This window comes from Eulemur rufifrons, chromosome 1, assembly GCF_041146395.1.
Source record: "Eulemur rufifrons isolate Redbay chromosome 1, OSU_ERuf_1, whole genome shotgun sequence".
In the NCBI taxonomy this organism is placed as follows: domain Eukaryota; kingdom Metazoa; phylum Chordata; class Mammalia; order Primates; family Lemuridae; genus Eulemur; species Eulemur rufifrons.
The window spans coordinates 94,028,742-94,044,183 of record NC_090983.1 but is presented as its reverse complement, the minus strand read 5'-3'; the positions used below and the strand labels follow the sequence as shown (position 1 = coordinate 94,044,183).

The 15,442-nt window shown below is 34.8% G+C and overlaps 1 protein-coding gene across 2 annotated transcripts in view; it reads right to left on the bottom strand.

The window, feature by feature from the left end:
• The window catches only part of EPB41L5 (erythrocyte membrane protein band 4.1 like 5), a 109,147-nt gene that overhangs the window by 56,038 nt on the left and 37,667 nt on the right, over window positions 1-15,442 (bottom strand). For both annotated transcript variants that reach the window (XM_069461144.1, XM_069461230.1), the window contains exons 8-12: window positions 13,515-13,635; window positions 13,312-13,399; window positions 12,421-12,509; window positions 9,027-9,096; window positions 1,269-1,438 (exon numbers count right to left, since the gene is read on the bottom strand). In XM_069461144.1, the coding sequence (XP_069317245.1) occupies window positions 1,269-1,438; window positions 9,027-9,096; window positions 12,421-12,509; window positions 13,312-13,399; window positions 13,515-13,635 (538 nt within the window). The remainder of the gene's footprint in view (window positions 1-1,268; window positions 1,439-9,026; window positions 9,097-12,420; window positions 12,510-13,311; window positions 13,400-13,514; window positions 13,636-15,442) is intronic.

Here is a 15,442-nt window from a genome sequence, read left to right as displayed (position 1 = left end):
TGATCTTCATCCTAAAGGAACAACTACTAATAGTCTTAATGTCTCTCTTTACCATATCATTCTTTCACTCTTTAGGCTTTTGTGAAATATGTAACAGATTATACCATTTTTTCCTTAAGCATGCATATCACCCAAGTACACATTAAATAAGTTTGGGATATCCGTGCTTTTATGGAATTACCCTCTTCTCCCTCCATCCACATTCCTCAATGTAAAATGTGTACTCAAAATAAATTTTTCAATTATTCTAATTGTGATAAACTTTTCAGAATAATCTTCCAGAAATATTTTTTAAGACTATTGACCTGCTCTCCTTGATTTCCAGTTAATTTTGTTAAGAAACTGCCTCATTACTTTTTTTTTTTGAGACAGAGTCTCGCTCTGTTGCCTAGGCTAGAGTGCTGTGGCATCAGCCTAGCTCACAGCAACATCACACTCCTGGGCTCAAGCAATCCTTCCGCCTCAGCCTCCCAAGTAGCTGGGACTACAGGCATGCGCCACCATGCCTGGCTTATTTTTTCTATATATTTTTAGTTGTCCAGCTAATTTCTTTCTATTTTTAGTAGAGACAGAGTCTTGCTCTTGCTCAGGATGGTCTCGAACTTCTGAGCTCAAATAATCCTCCCACCTCGGCCTCCCAGAGTGCTGGGATTACAAGCGTGAGCCACCGTGCCCAGCCTGCCTCATTACTTTTAATATAGGTAGACTAGAAGCTCTCTTACACAATCGACTTGCTACATTACTGGTATTATCCATTTTTCTTTAAATCACACTAATTCCCACGTCATGTTGAAAACTCAAAACCAATAATCTACTCTCCAATAAACCAAAACATTTCTAACTCATGACCAATAAACAGTGAGTCATAAGAATAATAGAACTTCAGGTTTATAAAGGCCCACAAATGTTATCCAGATTAATATCCAATTCAGTGCAAGATACCCTTCTCTTCTATATGGTATCCAGTGGTTGGATGAAGAATCCATAAAACTCTTGTTAAATGGATTTAAACTGGGAGTTAGTTAATATACAAAGCAAATGTCAAGAGGTATATAAAATCCATTATATGATTACCATGTTTTCCTATCTATTCAAGAAATTAGAACCAATAACAATACCACTTTTTTCTTTTGGCAAATGGAAGACTTTGGTAAACCACTTTATTTCTCCAAGCCTTAGTCCCTACATTTGTAAAATGAGGATTGCCCTAAATTTTTTGGCCTGTATGAAAGAACGAAAGATATAGAAAGCAGCTATTGAAAAGTAACCTATATCTAAATCGTGATCCTAGTCGAATAAATCCCGATCGATGAGAACTCTTTTGGACAGGGCCTCGAAGGCGGAAGAAGGCATGATGCTCCACAGCACATTTCCACAAATGTTTGCAAGCTTTTGGATGATCCAGTCTAAAGACAAATGTATGCTCCTGTTCTTTGCCCTAAAAAAGAAAAGAATGTAAAAAGAGGTGATTATTCGGTCAAACAGTCCTGTCTTCTATTTCTGAGATACAAATACAACCACAGCAATACCAAGAAGAAAATAATAAAGCACCTAGTTTGCTCCCTGAAACTCAGACACTCTTTATAGTATCTACATAAAAAGGCAGAGTTGAAATCAAGCTGTCCATTTTCTCAGCCAATGTAAAATTATTCCTAAGAATGTCCCCTCTACTTACATGATCTCATTTGTCAGAGAGACGTAAAATGAGGCTTCGTCTGCCATTCTTTGGGATAACTGTATAAAGGATCATATAAGATCTGGCAATACATAACAACGGACTTAAAAATGTTCACATTTTTCTCCTAGTGACCACACTCCCCAGAATCTAATTGTCACAGTTAACATTCAAAGGCACTTTAAGGATATCACATGACTTATCCCAAAGAGCAGATGAACTATCATTAGCCTCATTTCATAGATAAGGAAACAGAGACTCAAAGAAATTAAGCCCAAGGTCACAAAGCTACTAAGAGAGGAAACTAGAAATGAACCTAGACAGTCTGGGCCCAGAACATACACTTGTAACCAAGTTTTCCTACCTCTAGGGAAAATAATTTTTTAAACACCAGAAGTTATAAGCAAAAGACTTTTTTCACAGTCTCATTTGTAATAGTAAAAATTGGCACAAATCCTAAATGTCCAAAAAAGAGAAATGGTCAAGTGAATAATGGTATATTTAAAAACTATACAGAGAGATAAATGAATCAAAGATAATGAATGAGCTGTTATTTATTCATATTACAGACTACCATATATAGGTTTAAATGAATGAATTAGAATATATGGGTATTCATGTTTAGATAAAACAAGCAAGCTGAAAATATATAATTTATGAAAATTCTTAAAACAATTTTACCATTTTTTATGATGTATTTATATTTGGAACAAGTTATAAAATATATATAAGAATAGTAACATTCAAAAATGGTGGCTAGCTAAGGGGAAAAAAATGGGTAGGTAGTTAGGGTGTTAGACCTTACCTGTATTATTTATTCATATATGTATATATATAAAACTTTATCTATTTCTAAAAGATCTGAAAGGCCGGGCGCGGTGGCTCACGCCTGTAATCCTAGCACTCTGGGAGGCCGAGGCGGGTGGATCGCTCGAGGTCAGGAGTTCGAGACCAGCCTGAGCAAGAGCGAGACCCCGTCTCTACTAAAAATAGAAAGACATTATATGAACAACTAAAAATCTATATAGAAAAAATTAGCCGGGCATAGTGGCGCATGCCTGTAGTCCCAGCTACTCGGGAGGCTGAGGCAGTAGGATCGCTTAAGCCAAGGAGTCTGAGGTTGCTGTGAGCTAAGCTGACGCCACGGCACTCACTCTAGCCTGGGCAACAAAGTGAGACTCTGTCTCAACAAAAAAAAAAATAAATAAAAAAAAATAAAAGATCTGAAAGTGTAACAAATGTTACCCTAGATCATGAATAAAATATATGTTTTATAATTTTCTGTACTTTTCAGTTTATTCAAAGATACTGTTAATGGAGTCAAGATGGATAAGTTAAAATTACCCTGATTTGATCATTGCATATTATATAAATGTATCAAAATATCACTCTGTATGCAATAAACATGTACAATTATGTGTCAACCCACAATAAAAGTTGGCAAGGGGAGGGGGGGAGGGGGGAGGCAAAGGCAAGCCCAGGAGAAGATACTTGCAATACTAGTATCTGACAAAGAACCAATATCCAGAACATATAAAGAATTTTTTCAATAAAGAAAAGGCACATGACCTAATAGAAAGATGAACAAAAGACTTGAACAGGTACTTCATATGCCAGAAGATCCAAATATCCAATAAATACATAAATAAGTGCTAAATCACAGTAGTTATCAGGGGAATGCAAATTAAAACCATAAAATGATTCTGTTACCCACCAGAATGGCTAAAATGAAAAGGACAGAATACTAAACATTAGCAAAAAATAAATTAAAAAAACACAAAAACTAATGAAACTCTCATACATTGCTGGAGGCACTTATAAACTTATATAAATACTTTGGAAAACAGTTTGGCAGTATCTACAAAAGCGGAATACACACATACCTTAGTTGTTAAGAACAGCTTTCTTTTTAACAGCTGAAAACTGAAAACAACTCAAATGTTCACCAACAGGAGAATGAATAAATAATTATTGTCCATTCACAAAATGGAATAGTGTATAACAATAAGAATGAGCCAACTACAACTACTCACCACAACACATAACTGAAGCTCACAAATATAATGCTGAAATAAAGATGCCAGACACAAAGAGAACATTCGGTTGGGTTCCATTTATGTAAAGTTCAAAATATAGGCAAAAACTAATCTACAGTGTTAGATTCAGAGAGTGGTTATCTTTGGGGTACTGTATCTAGTACAAAGGAGAGTCTATAATTCTGGCAGTATTTTATTTCTTAATCTGGGTGTTGGTCATATAAGTGTATCTGAAAATTCAACAAGCTGTATATCTAATTGTACATTTTTCTGAATAAATGCTATACTTCAACAAAATTTACCAATGAAAGCTAAACATAGATAAAAAAACAATGGGAAAACATATAATCTCAAAGTAGGGAAAACTTTCCAATGAAACAAAACCCAGCTATGGAACAAAACCCAGAAGGCATAAAAGACTGGCAGTTCATCTATATAAAAATTTTAAAGTACACGGCAAAACCCACCAGAAACAATATTAAAAAAAAGATTAGACAAAGTATTTACAATTTTTATCACAAAGGGCTAAATCTATAAGAAAAAAGGCCAACACAAAAGAAAATGGGCAAAGGATGTGAATAGAGAGTTGAGAGAAAATATAAATGACTCAAATGTATGCGAATAGGTCAGTATCACTCATAATAAAAGAAATAAAACTAAACCTACAATGAAATCCCATTTTTCACTCTTTAGATAAAAATGTCTGATAACTCCCTCTGAGGAAACAGGTTAGTACACTGATAATAGTATAACTTGATACAGGATCTCTATCCAGGACAAATGCACATAACCATTTGAGCCAGCAAATCCACCTTCAGGACATAATCCTACAGATAGTTGGCAATGTACAAATTAGTAAATACATAGTGAATATTAATTAGTTGAGAACTGATTAATAAACTAGGGTACATCAATATACTAGAATAGTATATAGTTTCAGTTTATTTTTTTTAAAAAAATAAGGAACTGCTTTATGTATGATTCCAAGCTATAAAGTTAAAGTGAGTAGAGAACAGCGTACAATACAAGCATCCTAACTTCTGTGTAAAAGAACTGACACACACATTTGCTCATACATAATACCTTTGAAAAGATACACAAAAGCTAATCCTGCATTTGATCAAACCTAAAATGCCATCAATTGTAAGATGCATTATTATTTTATGCCCCAATAGGAACAAGTGTCACCAATTAAATCATGACCATATTTTCTTATCAGGTAGAGTATTTTTCTTCCTCAAAGACTGCTTTTAGATTTAGACTCAAATACCATTTTAATCACATCTATGCTTACATAAAAAGGAAATAGTAAAATAACCTATTTTCAAAGAGGCAGATTCAGTATCTGCCTATTCTGAATCATTTTCAATGCACTTGTTGATGATATAATGATCATCTTCTGTGTCATCAAGACATTTCTTTTAAAATACTCCATTATTATCTCTATGATTTTCATGCAACCTATGTAGCAGGGCAACCCCCTGCACATATCTCAGTTTTAATATAGCTTTCAAAACATCATTGCTTCATCTACTTTTAAATGTCTTTTTTCTTAGATTCTGCTAAATAGTGCTTCTCACACTTCATTGTACACAAAAATCTTGAGGATCATTTAATATGTTCTTTTCTGATTAAGTAGTTTGGGATGAAGGGTGGAGCAGGTAAGACCAAATACTCTGAATAGCAAAGGAGGCAGTTGCTTTGCAAGGAAATATAAAATTGAGATCATTCTCCAACAATGTATATTTATTTCACTAATGAAAAATATATGTACCACAGATCTATTTGAACGCGTTTTCTGCAGTCAGAATAAATGACAAGTTTTCATTTCAATGCTGAATCACATGTCACCTTTCTGAAGCCATTTTAAACAGCAACTAAACACCTGTAGTACTAACAATGATTATAACTCAGCTAATTTTTCTATGACAAGTTCCCACACATGAAGGCAACGATAACCATGTCAAAATTATTGCCTGGTTGACAATGTTAAGGCACCACCTATTATAAAATGCATCCCAGTTTCTTTTAGAGATGTTTAAAAGTTTTTAAAACATGTGGCTTAAAATTGTTGGAATAATTAACTTCTGTGACTTACATAGAAGGAAAATAGATGGCTGGAATAGAAGAAACATTTCTTTTCCCTGTATAACTTTTTCTATATTTTCAATTATTAAACGTATCAAATAAACATACACTAGGTTATTAAAACCTATGCAGAAATATTAACTAGTTCAATTGAGCTGCTTTTAGGCTTTTAAAAAATACATAGCTGACACTCATATACACTAAACAATGATAGTATTTTTTAACATCTGAAATGAGGAGAACAGGGCAAATTATGTTATGAACGACATACTTTTTTTTTTTGAGACAGGGTTAACCTCTGTTGCCCAGCCTGAAGTGTACTGACACAATCATAGCTCACTGTAACCTCGAACTCCTGGGTGCAAGCGATCCTCCCACCTCAGACTCCCACGAAAGACTACAGGTGCATCCTATCACACGCAGCTTTTTTTTTTTATTTTTTGTAGACAGGGTTCTTGCTATGCTGCCCAAGCTGGTCTTAAACTCCTGGCCTCAAGCAATCCTTCCACCTCAGCCCCTCAAAGTGCTGGGATTACAGGCATGAGTCACTGCGCCCAGCCCCCAAAAATATACTTCAATTTTGACATTGATGCTTAATGTCAATGATCTTCTTCAGGATAGAGATCAAAAAAGCTTATTTATCTTTCCCTCTCTAGTCTGCAGTGAGTAAATGCATGATTTTTGACCAAAAAAAAAAAAAAAACCCCAGAACAAAACAAAACAAAAAAAAACCTGTAAGAGCATACCTTCACACTGATAAATAAAAAGACAATTCTGTAAATTCTTAAGAACTAAATAAACTGCAAATTTAAAACAGCACCTAACAAATCAGTACTGGGAGGCCATTTATCTCCCCATTCCTTGTTCTTTATAAGAAAAGACAAACAAGGGAGGAGATCAAAATCATTCAAGGCTGAAATCCCCCTGCAATAACGCATCCGGCTATATGAAATCCATGTAAAGTTTTCTATACGCAAATCTTGTCATATTTTGAAAAGCCCAGAATAAAAATACTATTGTGCCAAACATTCGCTTACTATATAAAGTTCTTCCCACATCAATAATTACTTCTCTTGACTACCTATTGTTTTAGTGTATGACTATGTCAATATTGCAAATGATACCATGAACATACATGCCCACATATCTTTGCAGACTTATCTATTATACACTCTTATTTTACTACTTATTGAACTATTACAATAGCTTACCTACTTATTGGACACTCCTACTACAGTAAAATGTCCTTGAGAATATGAAGTATTTCTTATTCATCCTGATTAAAAAAACAGCCTAGCACCATACCAAGGACATAAGCACTCAGTATCTCTAATTTCATATATGAACAATTTCAGAGTCAAAACAGAACACCAAGATCTACTGATTGTAAAGCAGTGCTTCCTTTTAAGCTGCAATGTGTCACAACCAAGATTCTGATAAACTCTGTTCTTTTATTTTACTGATATTGACCAAAATCTCCTAAACTTTCATATATAAACCAGAAGACCATTTACCAACAGACGTGTTCTTATTAGAGAAATGTGAGCAACTCAACATCAATATTCAAAAATTTGAAAAAAATTTATTCTGAGTATATAGGAACCTTTAACTTAATTTCCACAGTTTTATTCTTTTTCCCAGTTATGATGGTATTTAATTAGGTCCACATATATCCAAATCAACCATAGCAAATCAATTGAGGGCCACTATCATGATGCACAGTAATGCACACCTGATCTCAGCTTTTTATTTATTAATATTTATGTTGGAATTTACACTGGTATTTCTTATAGCACATTTATGGGACCAATAGAGAAGAACATGAACATAAAATGCCAAAAGAAATACAAGAACAAACATGATCAAATGCTAACATCTATGCCTACTAAAAGAAGATCAAATTTAAAACACTAAGATTCCATTAGAAGATAAAAATCTCAATACTAGCAAAGTTTCAGTAAAACATGCATACTTTTCACTTCACCTATTGCTTGCCACATTTCACACTGGTACAATCAAAATGCATTACTATTACTACTACTGATAATAATGAGGAGGAAAAGGTGAATTATAAATTATAAATGGACCAGAAACATGTAAAAACATGCCAGTATATAATAAAAGCTGGAAGAGAAACACAGGAAGCATTTTAAAATGGGAGAAGTACAGCAACGAAATTACCTAGGAAAGGAAAATTAAAGAATTAGATTTTTAAAAATCTTTCCTGGCCGGGCACGGTGGCTCACGTCTATAATCCTAGCACTCTGGGAGGCCGAGGTGGGAGGATCACTCGAGGTCAGGAGTTCAAGACCAGAGCAAGACCTGAGCAAGAGCGAGACCCTGTCTCTACTAAAAATAGAAAGAAATTAGCTGGACAGCTAAAATATATATATAGAAAAAAAATTAACCAGGCATGGTGGCACATGCCTGTAGTCCCAGCTACTCAGGAGACTGAGGCAGGAGGATTGCTTGAGCTCAGGAGTTTGAGGTTGCTGTGAGCTAGGCTGACGCCACAGCACTATAGCCTGGGTGACAGAGCGAGACTCTGTCTCAAAAAAAAAAAAAAAATCTTTCCAGAATTTATTATAAAAATGTTTAAACATACAGGAAAACTAAATACCCATATTTAGACTATCTAGATTCAACTGTTAACATTTTGCCCAATGTGCTCTTATCTATATATGTATGCATATGTGTTAAATTTTATTAGTGTGCATATAGTAAAATTCTTCTTGCCTTTCCCAGAATGTCATATAAATGGAATCATTCAGTAAGTACATAACCTTTTGAGGCTGGCTTCTTTTACCAAGTGTAACGCATCTGAGATGCACACATGTATCAGTTAAGAACCACATTTTAACTGATAAAAAGATAATCCTTAGTTCAAAAGTCTTTTTAAAAGAATATTAGGTAGACCTTTTTGATTAATTGTTTTCATCAGTTACTACAGAGATAAAGTCACTTAAATGTAATTTTTTATATGTCTCAGATATATTTATTGTCAATGAAGAAACAAGAATAGACTTTTAAATTATCTTTAATCGTAAGGATTTAAACTATATGTTTAGGATTGTGTGACTTGAGTCAGGAAATCATTTAAAGCATTAATTATACTACGTTTCTGTTCTATGGCTCTTTAAATCAGTGAAGTACATTCCTCCTTTTAAAAATATAAGTTACCACATAACATAATCATTGTTAAATAAGCAATGCAACATACTTCCTACCTGATCATCATCCTCTACAACCACCAGGGTTAATTTATTCTTCTTGAAATCCAATCTGGTTATCTTGGGCCTATAATAGTATGAGAATAACAATCAGATTATAAATAAATGTCCTCTAAATAAAAAAACAATTTTTTTGTTTTTACTTCAAGCACACATTTAATCATCTAACTTCTGAATTGAAAATTGACAGGAGGGTAAATGTAACTTGTACTGCCCACCAAAAAACCCTCTAATCTAAAAGACAATATAACAGAAAAACACAGTATATGTTTCAAAAGCAATACCTCTGACAAAGCTGAGACTGCACATATATCAGACATTAAAAATATTAATGGAGGCCGGGCGCGGTGGCTCACGCCTGTAATCCTAGCACTCTGGGAGGCCGAGGTGGGCGGATCGTTTGAGCTCAGGAGTTCGAGACCAGCCTGAGCAAGAGCGAGACCCCATCTCTACTAAAAATAGAAAGAAATTATATGGACAGCTAAATATATATATAGAAAAAATTAGCCGGGCATGGTGGCGCATGCCTGTAGTCCCAGCTACTCGGGAGGCTGAGGCAGGAGGATCGCTTGAGCTCAGGAGTTTGAGGTTGCTGTGAGCTAGACTGATGCCACGGCACTCACTCTAGCCTGGGCAACAGAGTGAGACTCTGTTTCAAAAAAAAAAAAAAAAAAAAAAAAAAATATTAATGGAAAAAGAAAATGAAGAAAGCTACATATTTCATAGGCCCCAAGTATGAAGAGATTCTTTAGGCCTAGGTAAAACTGTGTCAGTGTTAAAGCAGCAGCACAGGAACTGGATACAGGAAAGCTTTAAAAAGCTTTAAAAAAAAAAAAGCATAAAGAGGCCGGGCGCGGTGGCTCACGCCTATAATTCCAGCATTCTGGGAGGCTAGGATCACTTGAGGTCAGGGGTTCAAGGCCAGCCTGAGCAAGAGCAAGACCCTGTCTCTACTAAAAATAGAAAGAAATGATTTGGACAGCTAAAAATATATATAGAAAAAAAAAATTAGCTGGCATGGTAGCACATGCCTGTAGTCCCAGCTACTCTGGAGGCTGAGGCAGGAGGATTGCTTAAGCCCAGGAGTTTGAGGTTGCTATGAGCTAGGCTGACGCCACGGCACTCTAGCCCGGGCAACAGAGCGAGACTCTGTCTCAAAAGAAAAAAAAAAAAGCATAAAGAAAAACACTGATTATGGTCTTCAACTCTACAGCAATTCTTGTTTGAGGAAATATATCCTAATACATTTTTTTAAACCTCATTTTATGGTCCACTTTCCAACTCTATCTTTCCACCTGTACTAAAATTCTAAACCACCTACCACATTCGAACTGTATACTTTTATAAATTGTGAATGTCAAAATACATTACTCCCACTGACTAATCTTTAAATATACAAAATAGCTGTGAAACATAATTTGTTTATATGAGCTTTACTAAAATAAGTAAATAAACCAGTAAATAAATAGTAAGAGGAGGAAGAGAGGAGGAGATACCACTTATCTGTGTAACAAATACTTACATAGTACCTACTACGTGCCCAGGTACTCTTCTAAGTGCTCTGCAAGTATTAACTCAATTCTCACAACAACCTTATGAAGAGGTACAAAAGGTGGTTTCTTCACCTCTCTACCTAGAGAATTCTCAGGCCTGGAAGCGAGCTGGAAGTATCAGGGAATTAACACCCAAGGAGGAGGAAACAAATGCCCCAGCTTCCTCACTCATCAAGGGACAACTGCAAAGGTGTTCTACTCAAGTCTCTCAGAGATTCTCTAGCCAGAAACACTTGGATGCAAAAATAAATGAAATACTGTCTTCAACTTTTTGAGGGAAATAATTTTCAACCTAAAATTCTATTCTCAGTCTAATTCTCAAGGAGTAAGAGACGAATAAACCATTTTAAGATAACCAAGGATTTGAACAATTTATCTCTCTTTTCTTAGGCAGTTACTTGAGGATATATACCAGGAGGGAAAAAAACAAAAAGAGAAAATCATGGGAAGACAACAGACGATGCTCGCTGAGGTAAAGTGAAGTCCCAAGATAAAAGCTGGACAGCATCCTGAAGAGCAAACAGTTCCATCAGGAACAGAACAACCATTTAATGCAACCCTTGGAAATCTGAAAGAACTTAAGGAGAAGACAAATGTAGGTAATTTAAAGGGACGTGTGGGGTGTGTGACATGGGGAGCCAAGAGCTCTAGAAAAAACAAAAAGCTACACAGAAAGGAAATATAATACCAGTTGTGAGTTCATGGATTTCAGGGCTGATCAAGAAAAAGCAGTATTGCACAATGGGCTTTATTGAGCAGTGTTTGGACTGCGTTGCATGACAGGTTAGGTCCTTCACAGCAGGTGACCTTCCAGAGACAGCAGCTGCATGGCCATCACCCAGAAGGGTAAGAAGGCAAAGGAACTCCCCGGAGAGAGAGGAACCTGAGAACGTGCTTAAGTGTCTAGTGGAAGGCATTCAGCAGCAAGTGGGGAGTATCTGGGTAAGAGAGCTCAGAAAGGCAGCAATGGTTTGGGATCTTTCATACCTATAGAATTTGTGTTATTTATAGCTAACGGACGTTAGGGGTTATAGTTTCGTGGGATACATAAAGCAGACAGGGTCTAAATAGCTAAAAATATACCTATTAGGCTATATTTAAAGCAAATGGATAGGTAAGAATTTGAGTTTAATGGCGGAGGCTCTGGGCTAACAGTCCTGGCCTGTTGTGAGACGTAAACAGCTTAGGGGCCACAGAATTGTATGTCTGTAACACCAGTACACACCTAAGCTCTGGCCTAGTTCTGACACAGACGTAACAATGCAAACACTACTCCTGATTCTCAGCTTTTAGAACACTAAACAAAACCTGAAGGACTAAATGATGTTTATGAAATCCAAGTAAAATCTATCCTCGATGCAAAAGTAAAAGGTAAATGTAATTTAAAAGTATAGGTGATAAAAGTTGGAACAGAAAGAGAAGCACACACAGCTTAAAAGGAGGGATAGAAGTAAGTACTAATGTCTTCCTCTCACACCTGGGGAGTAAAGAGACTGACTGTGGAACAAGAAATATTAAAAATAGTGACATAGCTACAGGAAGGGAGGCAATGTCCATATGAACACTTAATATATAAGCATAATGTTTATAATAAAATATATCTGGATGTAGCTTGAAACTAAGGGAAAATATAACTTGAAGAATTTTTTAAATTGCCTCTGGAGAGCTGGAATAAGGATGAGTAGAAGTGTGACAGGAGATAGTTGCTTTTCATCTATAAGCTTTTCAAAACTATTTGATTTACAAACTCTGGTTTATGTATTAACTTGATATAAATGACTTCACTCATTTAAAAAACAACACCACAGTAAGTATCTTTGACACTATCTCTTGCTTACCAAAAAAATAAACCAATTTTGGTCTCTCCTTCAAAAACAAGGACTCCTGTTGGGGTTAGTCCCAAACTATAGTCATTCCCATCTCTAGCCTAATTTAAGGAGAGAAAAATGTGTTAGTTTTAATTATTTATTTTTAAATGTGTTAGCATAAAACAAGTTTCACATTTTTATACATATGTTTAATTTTGTTTTGAATTATATTAATCATATCCAGGCTAATATTAATATACAAGATGTTTCCAAGATATTTAGAATAACCAAAACGACATTCTCAGAAAAATTCATGTATATATTTTTACTTCTAGTCATCAAAACACTGTACTTTTAAGGTATGTCTTCACTAAAAATGGGCAGTTATACTCCTACTACAAAGAAAGTTTTTCCAGATTTCTTCCCATATTCTTCTTATCACTTAAATCACAAATTTTGGAAAAGACTGCCTTTCTGGGAAACTGCTGCTAGTTAAATTAGAAATAACTTAAATCACTACACAAGCTGTTCTATAGTTTGTCAATGTCCTCTCAAGCTATAAATTTTCAAGTTTGCTTCCTGAATTACTTTAACAGAGCTTCTAGCTTAAGTGATATAAGGTAATTTGAAAGGGAAAGAATAAAAAATGGCTTAAAAGCTTTAAGAAAAACAAATAATAGCTCAAAAGGACTGAGGTGGCTTTTTAGGGACTTTAGTTATTTCTCTTCTTTCTTATAATGAACCTTTCTGTGAGATTCTAGTTATTCATATTTAATCTCAACCCTCTAGCCATACATCCAAAGTATTCAGCGCTAGCTTATATAAATACAAACTCCACGCCCTCCCTCATATTGAAAAATTCTGTAGTCATGAGTCCCCAAGAAATAAATTCTTTAGAAAGCATCACAACACAGTACTTACCTTGACCACATGCATGTCAACCCCATACATTTCTAGCCATTTGGCTTTATTCAGATAATTGGTTTCAGCTTGTGCTGGTGTCTGACCTCTGGAATTTAAAATGTTAAATACAATAAATATAAAATGAATTCTATACCAAGGTTAGAAATAGAAGAAAATGAGTATGAAATAACTATGTTAAAGCCTGATCAAATGCCAAGTACCTGTATTCCTTCCATTTCTCAAAAATAGCCAGCTCCATCTCTTCAGTCTGGATGGGCACAAACCTGAACTCAGAGACAAGTTCAGGACTATGCTCAGCAAGATCATAGTCACCAAGTTCAGCTACAAACATAAGTTTCAAAAAGTTATATTTTATAAATACTAGTAAGTTTATTTTCTGCTGAATCCTTCTTCAAAATCCATTTTATTAATAAAAATCGCTAAGAAGATTAGAAAGATTTTTAAACTATAGGAATTAATAAAACCCAGACAATTCCCAAAAATGAAGGTAGCTTAGACTTATCACTTAGTAGTCCATACATACAAATCACCTTAATTGCTGGTGGTATATTTTTAATTAAATGTCTTTCTCTTAAGGTAGTCACACCTTACTGCTTAGCTTTTGAAAACCTAGACTTCCATAGAGAAATATGCCTTTTGATCTTGTAAGAAATAGATGAAAAAATTTAGCAATCCTTAAAAGATAATTAGCTGGTATCTATTAAGAATATAATTAATATGCACAGAACATGATACCATATACCACTGCAAGATATAGTCCTTGTCTTCCTGAAATTTAAAATGATTAACCCTAAAATAACTGAAATAACTTTTAAAAATCAGGGGAAGAGGGAGCAGGAAAAGAACTGACAACATACAAACATTTTTGTACTCATTTGTGGTTATCTCTAAACTAACTGTTTAGAGATAAGGGGAGAAAAGGCAAAAAAAAAAAAAATTCTAATTTTCTATACTTTGAAATTTTTCCCTTTAAAAGAATACCTTACTTTTATTAACATAGTCCCATTTCAATAAAAAAAATCCAGCTGGGGACAGAAAAAATACATGAGAACCACCTTGAGATAATAAATAGTGATGGTAATCACTCATTATTTATTGAGCACCCACTCTACACACAGGACATGTTACAGACATGTCATTTAACTTTATAGCAACCTTAGAAAATATATACCATCACACCCCATCGCCCTCTTAGAGCAGCCGCAGCGCATCAGTCTCGTATTATCACACCCACTTTATTACTGAAGAAATTAATCTTTTGTTTGGACCACAATGTCTTTGAGAAGCACCCAGACAGAAAACTAGCCTGGACAACACAGCCAGACCTCATCTCTACAAAAACATTTTATAAAGTAGCCAGGCATGGTGGGCATGCACCTGTAGTCCCAGCTACTCAGGAGGTTGGGGCACTAGGATAGCATGAGACCAGAAATTTGAGGCTATAGTGAACTATTTATTATATTACTGGGCCACTGCACCCCAGCCTGGGCGACAGAGCATGACTCTGTCTCTGTTTAAAAAAAAAAAAAAAAAAGCACACCAAACTAAATCTGCTACATAATGTTGTTCAGAATATATATTAAAATGATATCTGAAGGAAGAAGATAGCAGGAAGAAATAAGAAATAAAAAAAAATAAAATGATAAAGAAAAATTGGGTTTGAAGTTGTGAAAAAGCTAGTAAAAAAAATTATTTGGATAAAGTATAAAATCATAAATGAGCAACAGGGAGCTCATTTTAATGAAGACAGGAATAATCAATAACTTTAACAAATTTTTTCTTAAGGACCTTAACAATTAGTAGGATTTGGTTAAACTATTAGACATGGGACAAAGAGATGCAGAAAAATAGTGGTGCCATGGATGGAAGAAAAAGTAGGAAAGAGTTTTTACTTAAAAAGATTTAAGTAGGATTAAGAAAGAATATAACAGAGTCACATATATGAACCAAACAATAAGTATCATTAAGCACTACCATGAGTCAAACTTTTGTTAAAATACACAAAAATATATAAGTCCTATTTTCAATAAGCATACACTTCAGTTATCATGAAACACAATGAGGCACAGACAGAATATGAAATAATTAGTGGCGTATCGCAGATATTAAAAATTATAGTTTAGTAGAT